The 21,557-nt window shown below is 51.5% G+C and overlaps 1 protein-coding gene across 6 annotated transcripts in view; it reads left to right on the forward strand.

Moving 5' to 3' along the window:
- Window positions 1-7,114: 7,114 nt before the first annotated feature.
- The window catches only part of ADAMTSL2 (ADAMTS like 2), a 28,211-nt gene continuing 13,768 nt past the window's right edge, over window positions 7,115-21,557 (forward strand). For 2 of the 6 annotated variants that reach the window (XM_076355377.1, XM_076355378.1), the window contains exons 1-10: window positions 8,601-8,813; window positions 9,863-10,005; window positions 10,652-10,727; window positions 11,132-11,234; window positions 12,946-13,091; window positions 13,195-13,318; window positions 14,292-14,372; window positions 15,364-15,539; window positions 16,492-16,834; window positions 17,531-17,912. In XM_076355377.1, the coding sequence (XP_076211492.1) occupies window positions 8,703-8,813; window positions 9,863-10,005; window positions 10,652-10,727; window positions 11,132-11,234; window positions 12,946-13,091; window positions 13,195-13,318; window positions 14,292-14,372; window positions 15,364-15,539; window positions 16,492-16,834; window positions 17,531-17,912 (1,685 nt within the window). In that variant the 5' untranslated portion in view covers window positions 8,601-8,702. Of the gene's footprint in view, window positions 7,158-7,379; window positions 7,663-8,600; window positions 8,814-9,862; window positions 10,006-10,651; window positions 10,728-11,131; window positions 11,235-12,945; window positions 13,092-13,194; window positions 13,319-14,291; window positions 14,373-15,363; window positions 15,540-16,491; window positions 16,835-17,530; window positions 17,913-21,557 lie in introns of those variants that run through there. The other 4 variants (XM_076355375.1, XM_076355380.1, XM_076355376.1 and 1 more) reach the window with 4 other exon arrangements.

Consider the following 21,557-nt stretch of genomic DNA (forward strand, 5'->3'; position numbering starts at 1 on the left):
CTGCACGGCAGGGCTTGTCTCCAGGAGGGTTTCGAGTGGGGTTGGGGTTGCACACACCGCTCTGGATTCCTGGCTAAGAAAACTGCGTCCACCCTGCTTTTGTGGCCATGAGGGTGGTATCAGGGAGGTGAAAACACATCTCAAAACCTGTTGGTGAGGACAAACTTCCACGCCCGGGTGCAAAGCAGCCCTCCTCGCCCTCGTGGGACCATTTGCAAGGACATGGCAGTTGTGCAACAAGCCACCATTTGCAGGGACGTGCAAGAGTGGTGGTTGTGCAAGAAGCCAAATGGCATCAGTTGAAAAATATGACCAAGCAGTTGTTAAATGCATCCCCCTCTCCCCCATCCTTTGCCCAAAATCTAGCTGGAGCCCACTGGAAAGGAAACCCCGTTGGCTGCTGGATGCAGCAAGTGCCAGCCACGGCAAGCGCTCCCCCAAGCAGGGAAGTGTTGGAGCTCTCAGGAGCAAGAAAACATTCCACAGGTTGTTGTTTGTTTTTTTTTTTCTCTCCCAGCTGCACACCCTGGGCTGGCGTTTGGTTTGCAGCCAGCGCTGTAGGCATAGAGGAAAAAAAACCCACACCGGTTTGCACACATGTTCCAGCTATTATTGAAAAAGAGACCCCAAAGTAAACTGCGAGGCAAGGGGCAGGCAGGTGGTGAGCTCCTGTTGGGAGCTGCTGCTTAAAAGGTCTTTGTTCAGGCTGCAAACAAACCGCAGCACTAGATGTGGGCTTTGCAAACCTTCCCGGGAAGAAACCCAAATAACAAAGGGCCAGGACTTTGTTCCTTCTCTCCTAAACAGGTAGGAAATGTAGAAAGAGCAAATTTTAGCTCCTGCATATAAGTACTTCTGGAAAGCAAATTTTAAATCACATTCCACAGGGCTAATTTTGTGTGGACCAGAGTGCACACAGGAACGGTGATATATATGGCTGAAAACTGGTTCCCAGATGCCAAAACCAGGTTCTGGTATGCCGTCCTGGATCCTTCCAGGGTAACATTAACCATGACTTTCTGTAAGCACTTCTACCCTTTCAACTCAGACACTGCAGTGAAGGAGAGAGACATAGATAGTTTTGTTTTATTTTTAATACGAGGGTGATAGTTTGAAAGTAGTATATACTGGAACAGAGGACGAGGGATCTGTGCCAACTGAGAGTATTGAGAGTATATTCTCCTTGGGATAAGCATAGGATGATCTTTCCTCTGTGTGTGGTATAGATGGTATCGGAATTGAAACCTGCTCAGTGTCCCCGGTTACTGCCAGGTTTGAAATAATGGTGATAATGACACTAAAATGGAGAGCCAAGGTTGCAGCTTCTATGTGGGCTTGCCATTCGCAGTGCTGCAATACGAGCGTCGGTGTGAGCAGGTATGCACGGACGGCTGCGCCGGTTCAGTGCTTACTGCAAAGTGTTATTTACCCCTTCCATTACTTCAGAGTCTAATTTTTCATCTCCACAACACTTTGACTCGTGCACTCTGGACTTAGGGATAACGGTGAAAAGCTGGAGGTTGCCTGGTTTCAGCAGGACAATGCGCAAGAACCGCGGCTCTGGAGCAGCACGGTCAGCCCCAAGGAGCCCTGAGCAATTTGACATGCACGGCACCGTCCAGCTTGTAAAGATTTCTTGTCTTCTTGCTGCTCTGCCTCAGGAAGTTGATCAAGAAACCTCCTGGCGTGAAAGGACCTGGTGCAAGCGTGGAGCAGCTCATGGGCACAAGCCCTTCCCTGTCCAGCTGCAGAAGGGACGGCTGTAGCATCTGGATAAAATACCTCTCATCACCTACCGCAGCCTGTGATCAGAGCCGTTGCGCGAGACACCGCTGCGGGTAGTGCTTTCTGGACAGCTGAAATCCATACGCGGGCTCTGGCACGAAGGAACAGGAGCCCAATAAACGCAGAGCCACCAGCTGTGCCTGAGCCCCTCGCACGGCCGGTGCTGCAGACCCGGCTCTGATCAACCGCAGCTCTTGCCCGCTCCCGTCCACAGCCCTGCCAAAGCACCTGCATCCGTCTTTTTTTATTAGTGGAATAAATTGCCACTTAAAATATCCATTCTCCGTAAGGCCTGGCCTCATTTTAGGCAGCTTTAGCTGAATACTTGCCCTTAAAAAAATTCCCCCTTCCCGTCTCCCTGTTGAATAAACCTCTTATGCATATTCCTCGCAGGTATCCCCTGCTTCTTTTTTCCTTGGGATGTTTTTCATGCTTCCCTTCTCCTCCACCCTGTCGTGGTCCATTACAAGCATGTCACCGTTAATGGTGAGGACATCTCTTTTCTTGTCACCAGGTTTCCATTGCTCATACCCCTCGGGGTGTCCTGGGGTGGCTGTCCCACTGCCAAATTTGGGGGGGGGGGGGCAGTGCAGGGGTTTATTGCTTGTTTCATGGTGTTTAATGGGGTTTTTTTTACAGTCACGACTCCTGGAGCCCAGTGGCGATGTGAGGGCCTCAGCTCTCGCCCCGTTGGTCAAAAATGTCATTTTTTGAAGAGAAAAGCTTGAAGTTGTGATGCTTCAAGGCTCAAAATCCAGAAAGGAATGAAACCAGTCTTAGGGTTTTGGGGAGTCTGACTCATGATTTTTGAATGCCTGTGGTTGGTAATGCTGCATAGCTGATGTCCCTCAGCACAATACTGCACAACTTCCATGCGAGACTCATTCCATTAAAAGAAAAGGCTTTGTACTTTTTTTTTTTAATCTTTGCATAGCTAAAATTTTGAACCAAGCGTGACTTGTCTGGAAGCTCCAGGAACGTGTACTCTTTGAGACAGGTAAAATTAAAGTGAAAGAAATCTGCAGAGAAAAAAGAGGCTTTTAAAGTCATTGAAACTCTATGGCCATGACCGTACCTGGGGTCACTGTGGTCGCTTGGGGCTTTCAAACTGCCCAGAGGTATTTTTTAATAGGAATCTGATGGCGAGAGCAGCTTGGTGGCTTTAGCTTGTTCAATTTGACTAAACATTTTGCAAATCTCCATGGATGAAACCCTCATGCTAACACGATATAAATCATTGCTATCCACATTGCATGGAGGCATGCAGAGGCGAAGTGCCTTGCCCAACACTGCGCCGTAGGTCACTCTGCAAGGGACTGGGACCGTCTCTAAAGGACACTTTTTTTGGTCTCCTCTTGCTTGTTTTAGTTACCCAGTGGTAGGCCATAGCCACAACTCTTGAGAAGAAGGTAGGGCTGGCTGCCAGGGCCTTTTTTGGGGGCTTCACCACATTTTGATCCCCCTGGCAATGTCCCGGCCATGCAGGGACCTCACCCGCTCTGTGGATGGCTTAGATCTGCCCACACCGCTCCGGGCTCGTCTGGAAATAACGTGTGTAGCTGTGCAGAAGTGTTGAACAAACGGGTCACTTCTGTAGGCAGACTTAAAAAAGAAGAAAATCAGTTAGTTGTTTTACCCCTGAGTGAAGATGAAGCTGCTGGAGGGTCCTGGCCCAACAGACTCCAGACCGTGCTCCTGCTCCTCCTCCAGCCTGGCTCTTCTGGACCTGAGCAGGTGTTTCGGTGGGGCTGGCTATGACAAAGCCATCCCGTCTGCCGTGCCAGCACAAAGGCTGGGCCAGAAAAGGACTAATTTTGCTGGGGAAGCTGTGCTGGAATGGCACAGCCCACGGCCGGGGCCATGGCTCTGGTTCACCAAGAGCAGGTCCTGTGGTACATCGTTGATGGAGGACCTGCTCTAGGGATGTGCTTGGGGCTCAGTGGTGCTGGGCGTCAGCGCCAGCGGGTCAGAGGGCTGGTGCTTGGGTCAGGATGGGAAGGTGTCCCACGATGGGGAGCACAGCAAGGCAGTCAACGCCTTGTGCCTGGATCAGAGCTTACCATTGCTCTCTGCTCCAGGTCAAGGATGGACGTCCCTCTACCGCAGCAAAGGCTGCCCCGGCAAAGGGATCACCCCACCCCTCCCTAGGTGAGAGAGGGAGTGATCCTGCAAAACGCAGAGTGCCTCTGCTCAGTTGAGCAGTCCCAGGTCCTGTTGAGCAGCGACAGTGCCCAGCCCAGCACTTTGTTGAACTCGTTTCAGCCAAGGAAGCTCCTTTCCTCTGCAGTCACTTCTCTGGCCAAACCAGCAGCCAGTCGCCGGCAACTCTCCCCTGGCTGGAGGAGGTTATTTTGGAGTGTCTGTCGCTCCTTTTATTTGCACTCTGAATTATGCACGGCACCAGTTTGGGATGGAAAGCCTGGCAGCTGCCTGCCGGACGGCTGCCGTGTGTCCCTCGGGGAGGCTGTCGGGGTAAGGGCCCATCGGTCCCACGCCGCTGCAGGGACGGGCATCGCGCCGGCGGCTCTGAGCCTCCTTGTGCGGTACCGGGAGGTGAATGCGCAGCGCCGGGACCACCGGACTGCCTTGCCGAAGTGAGGGATGCGGGGAGCAGGGCTGGCTCAGGGACCCTCGCCCGAATCCTAAATTTCCCTGGGAAAGTCCAATACGAGCCCTCAGCGACTGTCCCTGGGTGGGAAAGCCTCTCGCTGTCCATGCAGGTGCATCTTGTCTCAATTTACTCCAAGCCCAAAAGCAGTAAATAACATCTGCAAATAATTTCTAACGCTTATGCCAAAAACTGGGAGATATAAAACGCTGTTGTCTGAGCCCGGCTGTCGGTGATTAATGCCGTACCTGCCGGCAGCCTCAGCAGCAGCACCCGCCGCCCCGGGGTTTTGGGGGCAGCACTGGCCCCGGGGGTTTTGGGGTGGCAGGAGCAGGGGCCGGTCCAGCCCCGCATTGGAGCCGTGGGGTTTGGCCGACGTGAAGCTGGACGGAGGCTCGTGTTTTGGATCTGCTCTCTGGTGCGTTTTGTTTTCGGGGCTGTTTTTGCTCCCACTGAGGCGATGGCATCGCTCCTGCTGATTTCACGAGGACGGGCCGGGGCTGCGTAAGCCGCGCTGCTGCGGCCAGGGATAACACTGCGTGATTTATGGGAGCAATCAGTTGCCACTAGGAGCTGGTTAGGAATTTTCCGATGAAACAGGGATTGCGTCAGAAACCGCTGAGTCATCTCAACTGTTTCATAAAAAAAAAAAAAAAAAAAAATCCTTTGGCTTTGATGAACTTTTGGTGAAGCACAGAGACCGAATGCGTCTCGCCTGCTGCCGGCTCCCCCAGCGCTTGCCTCGGGGACAAACTTCCCCCATCCTCCCGCTTTCCTCCCCCCCCCACCCACCCCCCCCCCCCCCGGTGCTCCCCAGCCCCAGGGCATCCCTGCGGGAGGACAGGGTGCGAGGTCACCTGGGGATGGGGGCTCCTGGGGTGCAACCTCCCGCCAAACCCCAGGGCTGGTGGGAGTGCTGGGGGGACGCTGGGGCTCGCACGGACCCAGGCTGCTCTGGCGTTTTCAATGTGAAATATTTTGATGCTTTTAAAACCTCTCGTGTTCAGACTTTTCCCTCCCAGTTGTTCCAAAACGGAAAGGGTTTTCTCCTGCGTGTCTCGGGCTGGGATATTTTGAAATGCAGAAGTTGGGTGAACTCAAGTGCTAAATTTTCCCAGTGTCCTGGTCACAGCCAACCGATGGAAAATTGAAAGTTGCAAATCAACCTAGCTGGGTAAATTAAAACAGGCTGGCAGACATTTAGCCAAACAGAAAAGGAGACTTCATTTCCCATGTAAATTTTTTGGGACGGATTCTCTGCTCAGCTTCACACAGCCATCCCTGGGAGGACTGGGTCCAAACTACCAGCACCACGGACCCGCAGCGATTCCCGCAGGGTGCTGGGAGCTGTGCAGGGATCCGTGCCCCGCGGCAGGGTCGGAGCGCACCCCGAGGCCCTGCAGACGGGAACTCCTGGCCCGTGGCAAATGGTGATGGGGCTGAATGTTGCCACCAAGGGCCAGGAGCAGCCGGTGGTGATAACCACGATAAACTGCAGTGATCGCCTTTGGTGCAGAGCCAGTGCCGGAGTGTGTTGCCCAGCTGGGAGCCCTGGTTTTGTCCTGTGCGGGGCAGGTCTAGAGGGGAAGGAGAAAAGGCTTGAGCTGAAGCATCTCTGGTGCGACGAAGGAAATCGTTCAGGTGGACCGCTCAAAGCTGCTGGGATGTGACCACCGCGTGTGCAGGGGGGATGTGCTAAGGAATGCATAGGAATGTGTGTCACCATGTAGGTGAGGTGTCTCATCAACCACATTTTACACGTAAAGACCGCAGGGAACAGACCATATATATCGTATATAGGTTACATACACTGTATAACTGTGTCCTTCTTTACGCCGTAGGCTTTTCTCTCTGACACACACACACAGAGATCACATACAATACGTGCACGGCTGTCACTGAGCCGGGGTGTTCTCATCCAAAATGGCTCTTCACGTGCACCAAGCCCATTTTCTGACCACCACTGTCCTCCTGCATGGCAGAAAACTGTTTCAAGCAGCACGGCTGACGCCGAGCCTTAGCAAATGACACCAAAAGCACAGGATCACGGGGATTTGGTTGATTTTTCGGCAGAGGGTGCAATTAAAAACCTGGCAGACCGTACCCAGCCAGCCCTCCCTGCACTTCCAGAGGCGGGATGCGGCCGCACGGTGCCAGCGGAGGTACCAGGAGTATTTTGGCCAACCTCGTCCCGCGCCGGCGATGCGGGGGTGGGTGGGAGGGGTGGGGGCAGCAGGTACCGGCGCCCCCCCCCCCCCGCCCCCCCGTCCGTGGGGGGGGGGGGGAGCGCAGCATCTCCCCGGGGGGTGCCCGGGGGGGGGGGGGCCGTGCGCTGCCTGGGCCGGGCGGGCGGCGGCGGGGACGCATGCGTGCGGGCTCCCCCCGCCTGTGCCCCCCCGGCCTCGCCGCAGGAAACCGGCTGGCGGCCGCGGGCCGGCGCCGGGGGAGGCGAGGGGTTAACCGGGGTGGGGGCATCCCGGGCCGAGAGGTGTGAATTCCGCCCGCTCCCCCCACCCCACCCCCCCTTCACCCACCCCCCCCCACCCCCCCGCCGCTATAAGAGCGGCCGGCGCGGGCTGGGGGGAGCCACTGCGGCGGCTCCTCCTCGCTGGAAGCCCCGGCGCTTTTGGCTGCCCTTTGAAGTCGGAGAGGGAGAAGGAGGGAGGGAGCGTCTGGGGCCGCCGCCGCCGCCGCTGCTCCGCGCCGCCGCCGCCGCTACCGCCCGGCCCCGGAGCATCGCCCCGCCCGGCCCCGCCGGCACCAGGTACGGCCCGGCCCGGCCCGGCCCGGCCCCGCGGGGGTCGCGCCCCGCCGGACCCTTCCCCGCTCCCCGCTCTGCTGGGGGCCGAGCCCCGGCAGCGCTGCCCGGCGCGGCTCTCCCGCCCGCCGCCGCTCCGGCATCGCCCTCCCGCCGCTGGCAGGTCTGCGGGCTGCCGGCGGGGCTCCCTCCGGTACCGGCTCCGCGATGCTTGTCGGCGACATCCCTCCCCCCCTTCTTTAATTTTTCTTCTATTGAAACATGCAGCTCTGACCGACTCTAGGATAAACTCTGAGCGAGCTCTGTTATTGGCTTTGAGTCAGAAGTGTCTGGAAGCCTTAATGAAAACCAAGTGTAAGGCAAGTCTCAGCCACCTGTCCCCGGGATCCCCAGCCAAGCGCTCTGGGCTTCCATTAATCAATGGATCTGCCTCTTGGAAAGTGTCTTTTGCATGCTGGACCTCTACCCTGGGGCGATCGCAAAGCGGAGTTGGGGACCTGGAAGCCCTCTGGTAATTTCTCTAAGCCAGATACCAAAGCCGGGCTGGCGTTGCCGGCAATTCTGCATTTCCAAAACTGCTACAAAAGCCCTTGCAAGAAGGAAAAAAAGGGTAGGAAAGAAGCTCTTTATGTTGCAGGTCTGCAGTCCTGCCCCCTCTCCCCAGGAGCAGCACCTCTCCCACCTCCCTACTTCCCGAAGATACTGTCTAGTTACTTTTCAAGGGAAATTAGCTTAGGGGAGAATATTTTTTTTTTTTTCTTTTTCTTACAGACATGAGCTGCTTTGATTGCCTGGAAGCATGATTTCCTGAAACCTGCTCCTTTCTGGCTCTTGCAGTGAGGTTCACAATAAAACATATTGTGGTTTTGAGCTGGGTTTTATTTAAGAAAATGCCATTCTGGGTTACTCTCTTTCATGAGGCAGATGGAGAAAGAGATGAAAGGCTCACACTTGGGATACTTCATTTCTGCTCTTTAATTGCGGGTGGTTTCTTTTCTATAAGAACATGCTTCTTCCCTGGGAATCAGTGGCAATTAGAGTGGAACAAATGAAAAAAGGAAAAGTAATGGCTGTTAACTGCATTTTTTTTTTTTGTTTATGAAACCTTTCATTTCATTCTTCCAGGAGCAATTCTGTAAATGGGGATATTTAAATGCACTGCTTTTACAGGTCCAGGGACACTTCTTGTTACTCGCTGCCTCTTGTGCAATGCTTGCTTTGTAAGCCACACTCTCTTCCAAGACAGGCTTGGAGCCTCAGCTCGCACTGGTTGTATCGGGTGCAGCCACTGGGAACCAGTGCAAAGTTGTGGTTTGGAAGATAGCAACCGAGATGGCATGTGAACCTGTACCGTGTTAATGCTTCCACTAATTAAATATAACTTCAGGATCAAGCCCTTGCAGTTACTGGTGGTCGGTGTCACTTAGCTGACCAGGAATGCTGAAGAAGACGTGTGCTGTGTAACCCAGGCTGCAGAGCAGCCCCTGCTCTTGATGGGCAATGGGGCTGGATGGGAGTTTTGCTTAGCGCGGTGTTTGGTTGCTTTCTAGGATGAAGATACCTAAGTGGAGGTGGAGCAGCATCTCCATCAGTGCGCGATCCCAGCTGAAAGGCACCCTGGCCCTTCTTCTTGTGGGCAACGTTGCCTTTGTGATAGCTCAGGTAAGCGTGTCGCCTCACTGGGGGGGTCTCTGGGCTTTAAAATGGTGCAGTGTCTGGGATGGGTAACCCCTGGGACTTGCAGGACTGGTCTGTGCATGCATCAGGTCTCCAGCAAGCATGAGGACATATGACTTGGCTTAGCTCTTTAGTCTGGGCTCAACCTAAGTTGTACCTTCTGTGGCTAAGAGCGTGCATGGATCGTTTCCAGGGCTCTGAAAGGCCATGCCCTGCTCTTGGGTGAGCACCGCTTCCTCGGTCCCTGCAGTGGTTGGAGCTTTCACTTACTTTGCATGGAACACTATTATCCCTTTCCCAGTAAACACAGAATTAATAAAACTCGCCTAACCAGCAGGTGATTCTGGATGGAAAAATGCATCCCTCCCCCCGCAATGAGCAATAGCTGGGACCCCCCAGGAGGTTCTGTGCCCCTTGCGAAGGGATGCGAACGCCTTGCCGAGTGCAGGCATGTGGTGGTGACACTGCCGGAGGAGCAGCTCCTTTGCCCTCTGATGCATGGTCACACTGCTGCCTGCAGCGGGTGGGAGGTGGGGGTGTCAAGGACCCTCCTGAAGTGACAAACCCGTACTTGCAAAGAGAGCACATGGGGTCCTCCAGCCTGCTAGCATCCACTGGCATGCTCTCCTGCTGCAGAGTGGTTTTGCAAGGGTTTGCTGAAGCTTTCAGCTGCAGCTGGCTCTTCAGCTCCCTGAATTCACTGTGGAGCAAGAGTCAGAGAGCACCAAAAGACTTGGAGGGTTTAGTGTTGTTTGGGAGCTCGGTTTTGCCAACTGAGCGAAACAATGAACGCTTCCTTTCCTGAGGAATCCCAAATATTGCCATTTCATTCCAATTTGTAATGAAAACACAATTGGAAAAACGCAGGGTTTCTTGCGAGATGGAAATCTCAGACTTGACCTCAGATGGAGAAGGAAATGCCCTGTTCCTCAGGGCGGGCTGGGCGGGGGATGCCCTCAGGCCACCCGCGCAGGCTCTGCGGTGCGGATGCTGACTGCTGCTTTTCTCCCCCACCTGCCTGATGCTTCAAGCAGGACCTGACGCAGACCTCCAACAGCCTGGAGGAAGGGGCAGACGTCACCGCGTACTGGTGGGGCGAGTGGACCAAGTGGACGGCGTGCACCAGGACCTGCGGGGGAGGCGTGAAGTCCCAGGAGAGGCACTGCCTGCGGCAGAGGTACGGCGCCCACCTGCCAGGGTGTGGGGAACTCCAGCTTGCTGGAGGTAGACTTGATCCAGAAGGTCATCGCTCAGTAGATAAGCACTGGTGAAAAGGTGATGTCTGGCAAACCCTGCTTGTGCAGAAGGTAAGTGTGTCCCTGAGCACGCTGCCGTGAGGATGCTGTGCTCTGGGCATCCCTGCCAGGAGGACCAGCCAAGCTATTCCTGTGCTGGCCCTGAAGTTTCTCCTGCGAGGATTAGTGCAGATGGGCAGCAGACATAGCGTAAGCCCGTTCTCAAGGCTTCTGGGCACGGCAGCGAGGACACTGTGGTGCAGGGTTGGTTGGGGACCTGCTGATCCTGGCTGCTCTGTGCATGGCTCTGCCCTCTCCGGGCTGTGTGGTTGCCAGAAGGCACCTTGCAAACCTTGTCCCCAGGCCCTCGTCCCCATGATACCTCCTAGGATGCTGTAGTAAGAAGAGTTGATGCTGCAGGTAACAAAGTCAGAGAGACCTTTGCTATCAACTCCAGTGAGACTGTGATAGATGTCTGTGTGGCTCTGCTACGTGGAGACCAATCTTACAGAAGCAGGGGACAAATATATTTAAAAAAGGGAAAAGAAGGGTTTCTGACCCCTGTCTAACCATCATTTCTTTATTCAGAAGAAAGTCAGTGAGTGGGCTGGCTAATAAAACTTGCACTGGAACATCCAAAAGATACCAGCTCTGCAAAGTACAAGTAAGGATATCCTTTTTCTCATTGGGAACACTCGATACAAAATGTGGAAAGTCATACTTGCTTCGTGTAATGGCATTTCTGGGCCCCTCAGAGAGGGGACACCATTTGTCCTGTAGCTGTCATCCCGTTGCCCCTCTAAGCAACTGGAGTTCCCTTCTTTGGTGCCCATCACCATTGTGTCGGGGCTTTGGGCCTTTTTCCTGCACTGGGGGCCATAAAACCCGGCGGGTGGTTCTTGCACCATCTCTCGGGGGGGTTTCTCCTGGCTGTCCCTGCAGTGGGAGGAGGAGGATGTGGCTCTGGATGGGGCAGGCGATGGAAATGCTCCTTGCAGCCGGTCGAGATGTGCCAGAAACCTTTCCCACATTTTGTTTTCATCAGGATATTAATGTATCCCATTCTAGGAGTGCCCTGCGAACGGAAGGAGCTTTCGAGAGGAGCAGTGTTCATCATTTAACTCCCATGTGTATAACGGCAGAACGTATCAATGGAAACCTTTATATCCTGGTAACAAGACATTCTTTGTGTGTTTCATAATGCTTAGCCAAAATATTTTGATAGTTATGATGCTATAGCCTGCAGGAAGGCTCCTCCTCTGCTGTTTTAAAGTGACTTTTTCAGAGATGCAATCAGCTGTCTCCCAAGTTCCAAGGTGTGTTTTGCAGCTGAAGGGTAGCTTGAAAATAAAATAACAAGATGAATTTATGGCTGTAGCCTGTGTTGGTCACAGCTCCCGAGGACCAGAGGGCTGAAAGGCTGGAGGAGGATGCGAGAGCATGGGGTGATGGACTGCGCTGGCAGGGAGAGCCCGGCTCGCCCAAACAAGTGTCCTTTGAGCTGGGGCCGTTACTGGCTGCGTTGCATTTTGGTGACATTTGCTCACTCCCACACCCTTCACGTGCTCTGTCAAATGTCACCGAGATGTGGCCGGTCAGTTTGGTCATTCAGGGTGAGCGACGCAGAACTGCAGAAATAACTTAGGAGTCAGAGACTGAGATTTTAGTTAGTTTTTAGGCACCTAACTCCCATCAAAATCAAGCATTAGACAAAAATCATGGCCAATTTTTAGAGCTATTGGGAACCCAGGACCCTTCTCCTGAGGAGGAGGCTCCTGAGAGCTGGTTCTTCAGATTCACAGTGCCATTTGGGTGTCTAAAAATAGAGATGGGATCTAATGCAACTTTCTTATTTTAGGGGTCTCTGTACATACCTAAGAACAATTACGCTTCATGAAATTACTTGTTGCCTCCTTTTTTATGTGAAAAAAGCCCCTGTCTCTCCAGCCTTCTTGGCAGGGTCAGCGTGGTAGAACTTGGCCCGTGGCAGGCTGGTTAGCTATAGCTACTTGGCTGCTTTGGTCCCTTTCCTATGGCAAGGTGACAATTTCTTTAAACATATTTGCTCTTCAAGATGATTCACCGGAATAGTTACAGTGAATTGTTTTGTTTTTTAGCAGGCGTTCACGTGGCTCCTGGGGGATTTGCAGAATAATGTTTTGACATTGATGCTGTCTTGCTTGGGCACGCAGGCCAGTGGGTATATGACCGCTCACTAGTTGGCGGAGTTCAACACTTAGCATTGGGTTTCTGATGCAAATATGAATTTGTCATTTGCTTCCTGTGGATATTATAAAATGTGGGACTGCTGCGCCAGGGGGTGCAGCCAGCCAGTTGCCTGCAGAAAGCAAAGGGCAAATTAAGTCCAATTTGAGTGAATGTTCATGGAAGAGTTCTTATGTTTTAGGCTGCTATGGTTTTGAATATAGTCTTACTTGTACGTGTATTTATAACAATATATCGAAGTTAATTTAACTCATGTATTAAATGTTGATATGTGAACATGCATGTTTTTGTGTAATGATGTGTACGTATAGCACTACTGCAAGTCCTTGCACAGAATAGTGGCTGTTACCGCTTCAGTGCATCCCCTGGGCTGATGTTAGTGATACCGCTAGCATCACTAGGTGCATCTATTCCTGGCAGCGGAGAGGACTGCCTGGCTGTGCAAAGGTTTGCAGCGGTGGGCTGTCACGCTGTCAGAAGTGCGATCTCCTGTCCAGCCTGAAACGCAAGAGATGGTAGCTTCTGAACTGCTGGCTGCTGTGCAATTGTGCTGTTGCTGCTGTTGTTTAGCTTGGCAGAGATTCATTGACATTGGTAGGATGAAAGTTATTGTGTTTCTGCTGTTTTGAATATATCTTTATATCCTTTCCCCTTAGATGACTATGTTCACATTTCTAGCAAGCCCTGTGACCTCCATTGCACCACTGTGGATGGTCAGAGACAGTTAATGGTTCAGGCTCGGGATGGAACATCCTGCAAATACACTGATTTCCGAGGGGTTTGCGTGTCTGGAAAATGTGAGGTTGTTAAACATTATAGCAAAAATATTGTTAGTAGCATTCAGAAAATTACAATGGGTGCGACATTTGCCTGACCCTCAATACTCTATTTGTGCATTTTTTTAGCCGATTGGATGCGATGGCATTCTCTTTTCCACCCACACCTTGGATAAATGTGGAGTTTGCCAAGGAGATGGGAGCAGCTGCACTCATGTGACCGGCAGTTACCGGAAAGGAAACTCTCATCTTGGTAAGGCTTTTGGGTTCCTTTTGCTTTATTTGTATCAGAGGGCTGGTTTTTTAAATGTACTTTTTTTTTTTTTTTTTTGGTAAATTGCTTTCAGCTCTTACCAACTGCCCTGCTTCAGTTTTTCCCACGTGTTCTATGTGTGTCAGTGCCTCTTGTAAATTTGGGCAGGGAAAGCCTTCTTTAAAGAAAACCAGTAACTTTGCGTGGCGCTTGTCAGAAGCATGAGGTCTCTGATGCTGAATGGTGCAAAAGGGTTATGCAAGAGGCTGGCGTCTATTTTAGTCTTCTTTCTCATGACCCAGTAAGACTAGGAATAAAATATCCTCGCTTCCTGTTATTACAAATCATTTGAAAGACCAGGATTTCCGAAATGAGTATGATGTAAAGCAACAGAACCTACTTGTCCTAAATATAGCAATCTAACTCGGGAATAGTGATTAATGCTCTCTGAGGATCAGTTTAAGATGGAGCGAGCTGCAGGAACTTCAGTGGCCTTAGGAGGACTTGTCCCATCACTTACCTAGTGCTAAGCAAAGGGGAGTCGGAGGAGAAACAAGATGTGATCTCTTGCTGGGGTTTTGGGAAGACTGGCTGGCGCAGGGTTCAATACTGAACCACAGGACAGCTTCTCTAGTTAACAAAGCAGTCTTCAGATATCTTTTTCTTACACCAGTTTATCTAAACATGATATTTGTGCATGTAAGGACTGCATGTTTTTCCCCCCTTGGCTGTGTTTTTCCACCATAAACCAGGATGCATAATTCACACATTTTTCTTTTCTGTTATCGATAAGGTCCTGTTTGCAGCCTAACGGTTATCAACGTTAGGTGTTTTTTTTTTTTAATCCATAACGCCTTAAAAATAATTTTGGACCAAGGCCAGTTTGCTTGATATATTGCAGTATTGACTACCGGGTGTTTCGTTCAGATTATTTGTTACAAAGTTCCTTTCATTAATCTGTAGTTTCCCGTAGGCTATTCTCTGGTAACGCACATTCCTGCTGGAGCAAGGGATATCCAGATAGTAGAACGGAAAAAATCTGCAGATGTTCTGGGTGTGTATAACCTCTTGGTACTTCCCTAGAATGCATGCCTATACTAGCTAATGCTTTTTCCAACGTGAAGCTGAACGTAGTTTTATTGCAGACATGAGTTAAATCCATAGTCAATGTAAATCACAACTGCGTTGTGTAAGCCAGCGCATTTCTCCTCTCTGCATTCTGAGCACCTGGGCTGTATATATCAACACTTTGACCAACAGTTTCTGCGTTAAAGCAATCGATGTTATTGCTGCTTCAGTGTGGTATGACAAACACACTGGTGCCGGATCAGAGATAGCCAAGTGACTTCACCTTTCTTGTGATCCCCTTGATCTTCTCCCGCTTGGGGAATGTGCAATGGCCATGTGACAACAGCACCAAGGAGATGTGACCTACGTGTTGCCTCGCTGAAGTGTTGGTGGCCACGCCATCCATCTCACGATGGAGAGGGCAGAGCTGCTCAGGAGGAATGTGGAAAAAATCTGGACTTGCCCAAGAGAAGCACATTTGCTACCGTCATGCTCTGCTGCCTCAGAGGCTCGTGGCCGTGTGCAGGAAGGCTTGAATGAAAAAGGCTTGATTTAGTACAGTTCCTGGGCTAGCTCTGGATGAGCTGTCTTGAGTCGCTGCTGGGTCAGGTGGCATCAGCCCAGTGCTCCCAAGGAGGCAACTCCTGCTGTTGGCCATCTGACAGTCTGCTTGTTGTCTGCAGAACTGTGATTATTAAATGTTCATGCTCTGCTAGTGCCAAAAGGGTGAGAGGAGCCATGGACTAGTGTAAGCCACATACCCAGGAGCATGCGATGCATGGCCCAGAACTCTCGGCCCACACTCGCATGATGTGTGTTGGAAATAGGTGACAATGCATTGTAATGGGGGAGAAACACTTGTCTTATTACTGTGACCCTCTAATAATTTTATCCCCTGAATGAACAAGTGGCAATATTGCATACTTCTGCTCTTACATGTGATGGCACTGTTTTTTTTTTTTCTCTCTTGTTTGAAGCTGTGGCTGATGAAGCTGGGTACTATTTCTTCAATGGGAACTATAAAGTTGACAGTCCGAAGAACTTCAACATTGCAGGCACGGTGTTCAAATACCGCAGGCCCATGGATGTTTATGAGACCGGCATAGAGTATATTGTTGCGCAAGGACCGACAAATCAAGGGTTGAATATAATGGTGTGCTTTGACTTTTCAAGTTTGCAAGGCTGGGGGTGATGGGGAAGGGAAAATCTATGTTGGATCGAGGAAGGGGTGGGCGTGGGAGCAGAGTCCTGCCATGGTTTCCTAGCTTTTGTGGGCAGCTTGAGGAGGGGAGTGGGAGCAGTGACTGTGCCCAGTTCCTTGCACGAACCTATTTTATTTGCGTCAGTGCTCTTGGATGCAGGCAGGGCTGTGAATAATGAATGTGGGCTTGGTAACCCCTCTCTCTGCAGGGAGAAGATGCCTCAGGCGCTGTGGGGGGATTTCTCTTCTACTCCTTGGCGTTTTTATCCAAGTTACCTGGGAGGAAAAGTAAAAAAAACCAAGAAATTGGGCCAGATAGCTTAGATAAGTGCACAAAACTTAAACCCCAACTCTTTCTTGAAAGCAAACCATCTAAAACTAGGCATATGAAGGAAAGTAACTTAATTTTTCTTCTGGGCAGCCAGCCAGAGCCCAACTCCGGCCATCTTCCATGTAGCCCTGGGCTCCTCTGGAAGGGATGGCTGCTTGGGTGCTTATAAAGCACTGGACCAGTAAAAGATGTTGTAGTGTATCAGCTGTGAGTCCCCATCCCCAGTGGGGATGTAGTAGCTGAAGGGGTGTGTGTGCATGCTCCTCATTCACCATAAAACCACAAAAAATGGGTTTGCAAGCGATGGTCAGTAACTTCTGAAGTGGCTCTCCCAAGTCTCTGGTTGCTCAGCAGCTTCCCAGTCCCTGAGCTGGGGCTAATCCCCAGGGCAGTGCTGCCAAATAACCCTTGGAAAATCGGGCTGGGCTCCAGTTGTAAGAAGTTGGCAGTATGATGGAAAGCAGATTGGAAACAGCAAAGTAGATGCTCACCAACTGTCAAGTCCAAGATGAATCATAAGCTTTGCGTGCCATACACTTACTGCATCCGCTAATAGTTTAATTTGTTTGCTAGGTTTGGAATCAAAATGGCAAGAACCCATCCATCACGTTTGAATACACCCTCCTGAGGAAGCCACACTCAAAAAATCTGCAGCCCATCTACTACACCTTCTCTGAGTCAGATAGTGAAGAAAGCAGAGAGTTTGATGGAGATGTGCCATTGGGTTTTATCCAGCACAATGCAACGTATTTTGGGAAAATCTCCAGGGAAAGGATAGACTTGGAGAACCAGGTGTTTGGAAGGCAGGACACGGAGGAAGATTTAAACTTGAGCAAAGGTCAGGAAACCAATGAGGTCTATGAAAGAGCAGAAACAATTGACTGTGAGCCAAAACTGAAGGGCAAACAACCCCAAGGTAAGGAGGAGACTTGGGCCTCACTGTTCTGCTTCTCAGAGCTCTTGTTGAGAAACGCTCTGTTTCTACCTCTGGTGATTCTGCTGGTTTGTTTTTTGGAAACCTTGGAAAGTTCTTAAAAACGTCTCTGCTCATAAATCCTCTTTGCCCTTCAGGTTCTGGTTTCTGGCGGGTGGGGGGGTGGTCATGGGTAAGGTCTCCCCGCTGGTGCCCTGCCGTGCTTTGCCTCATGCCAAGGACAGGAGGGAGCCCTGGGTGCACAGAGGTCCCCGACACAACATCTTTCATCGCCTCCCACCTTTGTCCAGCCCCCAGCAACCTCCTTCCCACTGCAGTCCCTTGGGCATCCCACCACCAAACTGCCTTGAGTTCTTTCCCAGCATGGCTGCATGGGCTCTGGGGCCAGGAGGGCATCTTCCTTTCTGACCTCTGCTATTGCTTGGGGCAGTGCTGGCAGGTACTGAGCTCTTTCCTGGCCCACGTGACAGCAGGATGAGACTCAGAGCTGTACACTGTTCCCAAAGGGGTACAACCCCATAAGATTCCCCCTCCCCGAGACCCCAACTCCTGCCTTTAGCCTCCTGGGTGGCTTCTCAGGCTCCGGCGTGCCCCCGCTGCTCCGGGCTGCTTTCGCCTCCCAGCCTGAATGCATTTTGTGGTTGTCACTGTTGTTTCCCCCTGTTGGCTCCAATCTAGATTCAAACGTAACCAGGTCTACTTACCAGACAGACCATGACAACAGAGACTTCGACCCCAGGTTCACCTCCAGGGAATTCCTTTCGGAGAACGCCATCACAGACAAGCTGCTGGACAAGACCTCAGACTCCAAGGAGTTGGTGCTCAACATGACCATGAACAGCATCTTTGCCCAGGGAGACCCAATCAACTCTGTGGGGTCACACATTGACAGTCTCTATGTTGACTACGAGGACACTGATGGTATTGTGACCTACACCATTAATAGCACCTACATGGAGCTGAGCAACGGCAAAGCCATCAACACATCTGCAGAGACGCCATTTTCAAATGCCACTGTCACCATGACCAGCCCTCAAGGGAACAGAACCCACAAAGCAAGGTAGGAGACATGTCTTTAACTATAGTCAATCCTATTTGTTGCTGTTCTTGACTCATAATAGCCCTGTACTCAATGCAGACCCCATTGCATGGTTTCTATCTGCTTTGGAAGTCAGAAGGTAAGTGGGGGTAGGATGATGTATGTGAAAGCTTTCTGTCGGGGGTTTCTTTGGAAGGAAGGGCCAGAGGTTTGGGAGCAGAAAGTCAAGAGAGCATTTAAGCAAGAGGAAAACTCACTGCCCTCCTTAGTGCGGATGTTGGCAAGCCCATGCTGATGGCTGTCAGCTTGTGCATTGTGCTCTGCCTCTCATAGCTCATTATCAGAGCCGTGGCCATAAAGAAGCCTCTTCCTTTCGTCATCTCTTGATGCCCTGCTCTGATTCCCCAGGCCCCTTCCTCCGAGTTCTGATGCAGCAGAAGTTGGTCCTGGCCCCTCTTTACCCACCCTGTTGACTGCCACCCACGATCCTCCTCACTTGTGTTGGCAGGAACATGCTTCCAGCAGAAGTAGCCTGGGTTTGCTACCTTGATGGATGCAGAAGCAGTGCAATTAGTCACTGCTCTGACAAGAATATCACAAGCTCTCCAGTGGCAGCTCACTGACTGATATTAGGGCCATCACTTCAGGATTCCTTGAATGGCTGGTTTGGAGTGGTAGTGTTGTAAAATGTAGTGGGAAGGTTAAAAAAAGGCTTAACCTATCTTTAGCAGCAGAATTCATCCAGGCAAGGATGGGCTGGGTGAAAGGGAGTCTCAGGATAGTGCTTGTCCACAAGTCTGTGTCTAGGGTCTTTTGGGGTGCCCTGGGGCTCTCTGGGGAGCAGCCACAAATTAAAGCAATCTGTGGATAGCGGGGGTTGAAATCAGGGCCTTGGGAGTCATCCAGGTCCCAGACCCACAACTGTGGGTTTGGGTCCTGCTGTGCACCCCCACGGCTTGTTTGGGGCTCATGGCACCTAAGCCTCCCCTGTGGGTCTCCTCCTGGCTCTGCTGCTTTGACTCTTCTGTCTCCCAGTCTTCACCACCAGTAAAACATGGATTATGATGCTGAGCTTCAGAAGATATAAAGCACTGAGCAGATGCTCTCTGGTTATAGATAGCTGTATTTACCCAGAACTTATACTAGCTTATGCTAAAGCAACTTATGCTAAAGAAAATGTCCATGCAGCCAAATGTATCAACAAACTTCTTAATGATAAGAACATTAAAACATTGCCAAGGGCTTGAGTCTATCGTCTCTTCTTGTGGCTTGGCTTGGAAACTTTGCCTTCAGCTGCCAAAGCAGGCATTTCATTAGCACTCTGACAGGCGAGGGCAGGGCTGTCGGCTCCCCTGCCCGACCGTGCCTTGGGGGTGAGGAAGGGGGCTGCCCTGGCCCTTGGGGCTCGCCTGGTCCCCACCACGCTCCCTGGGTGGCCTTGCCTGGCACCCTGAACCCACACCTCTCTCGCAGGAGCTGTTAAAAGGGTCTAACGCTTTCCTACCTCCTGGGAATACAGGGACCTTTACATGCTTTAGACTTCAGAGCAGCTTGGCTATTACAGGATAATCACAAAAGACTGTCAGTGGCTCCACTGCAGGTTTTTTTTGTGGTACTAAAAAGCTCCTTGCACTATCCCTGGCTGCCCCTCTATTGAAGACGCAGGGCAGGGATTTAAACCCCTTCAGGAAGGATGCCCAGCATTGCCTTTCTTTTTCCCCCACATTCTTCCCTTGGTTGTTCTACAGTGTTCCCTCTTATTCCCCCCACTCTAGAATAAAATATGAACTTTTCAGATCTAAACGTTAATAACCAAAAAAAGGTGTTTAGTTCAAGCTTTGCCCTAGCCAAAAGGCTGCATCCAGGCCCAGCTGGGGCTGTAGTCTGGGCTGAGAGATGCTCAGCTCCTCCCTGGCTGTGGCAGGCTGGGCTCGAGGGGCCGTGGAGGGTGGCTGAAAGGCCGGTGGAGGCAGAGGTGGGGCAGCTGGGGTGCAGGACACATGCTGTTTGGAGGCATGTCATTTCATTTAAATAAAAAAAAATAAAATTAGTGTGGGGGGGAAAGGCAACAAAACAACCTGCACCTCATTTCAAGGGGCTTCACCCACTGCATGGAGGCATTGCTCTCCACCCCGGCAGTTCAGAAAATCCCACAATGTCATTGACAGAGCATCTGCATGTGTGGGCGCTTGTGGAGGAGGGAGAGACGGGCATGTTTGCGGGCTCGGGGTCCGGCTGTTCTGCCACCATCGCAGGGATGGGCAATCCTCACTTCCAGGGAATGGGGCAGAAGGGATTGTGGTGGGACAGCCTGCTTGTGCCCAGGCCTTTATTGCTCCCCCAACTCTTTATTACTTCAAGCCTAGTTGCAATCGTAACACTAATCACTAATGTGTATCTCCTGGGTGGGAATGATGGATGAGGAGCCCCAGCTCAGCTCACTGAGGCCAGGATTAAAGCTCCTGCTGGCACCCAACACGGCAGGATAAAGCCCATACTGACGGCAGGATGTGGTTTGGGGTTTGGCGTGTCACGGGCAGGGTGCTGGAGCACGAGGCATGTGAAGAGTTTGGGGATTGGACTTGTTCCTCCAGGAGGAAGGGCGGTGGAGGGGACAGCCAGAAGCTGCACTGAAGAAAAGGGCAGTGGGGCAGGGTGGGGGATCCCCATCCTTGGAGAGGGGCAAAACTGGACTGTGCAAGGCCCTGTGGGACCCAGTCTGTTATTGAGGTCAGCCTAGTTTTGGGCAGGAGCTTGGACCTGAGACCACCTAAATCCTTCCCAGGCTCGGTCTGGGATGGACGGTGGCTTTTGGCTCATTTTCATTCCCTGTAAATGAGGAAACACGGGGGGGATCATCTCTGCAGACTGTAACCAGCCAGTCTGTACACCCAGGACGGTGTTGGCTAGAGGTGGGGCATTTTACTTCTTTCTAAACTGTTGTAGTTGTTAGTGTGGATGGAGTTATCAGGTATACGAGCACCTTGCACCAGCGTGGCGTGTTATATTTCCTCTCTGGGAACAAGTCCCGCTGAGATGGGGACGGGTGGGTGGCTCTTGTGCCATAGTAGGGGTGCTGTGATGCTTCTCCTCCCCTGGAGCAGTTAAAGCCTTTCCGTGGCATGCTGGGGCAGATCCAGGTACCCTTTGTCCTTCACCCTGTGCCCTGCTGCGGTGTGCAGCCAGGGCTGATCCTGCAATAGGAGTCATGAGTTTCCCCCTTTACTTAAAAATAAAAACTGAAATAAAACACAGAAATGTGAGCTGGATGTTGATCTGTGGTGTTCGTGTGCACGTTGGGATCATTCTTCTGCTACGGGGACTGTTTCGGGAAGACAGGCAGCCCAGACCTCAGCTGGGGGTGAGGGACCGATGCTAATTTTCGGTGCAGTTGCTTGCTTGAAAAGCAGAAGCAAAGTGCAGGCAGGGAAGAAAATACTTGACTTTATAATAAAGCTCATAATGAAGAGGAAAAAAATAAAAGAGGAAAAACCCACCAGCTTTGTAGGACAGTGTGCTGCTGTTTGCATTTAGAGGAGAACAAAATGACAGTTTTGTCTTTGCTTGAAATGGTGAGAGAGCTAAACACTGCCCTATGACCAAATGTCTGATTTATCTGGAAAGAACTTGTTACGCATAGAAGCAGCTCTTTATTTAGGATCACAT

Source organism: Aptenodytes patagonicus, chromosome 18, assembly GCF_965638725.1.
Source record: "Aptenodytes patagonicus chromosome 18, bAptPat1.pri.cur, whole genome shotgun sequence".
Lineage (NCBI taxonomy): Eukaryota > Metazoa > Chordata > Aves > Sphenisciformes > Spheniscidae > Aptenodytes > Aptenodytes patagonicus.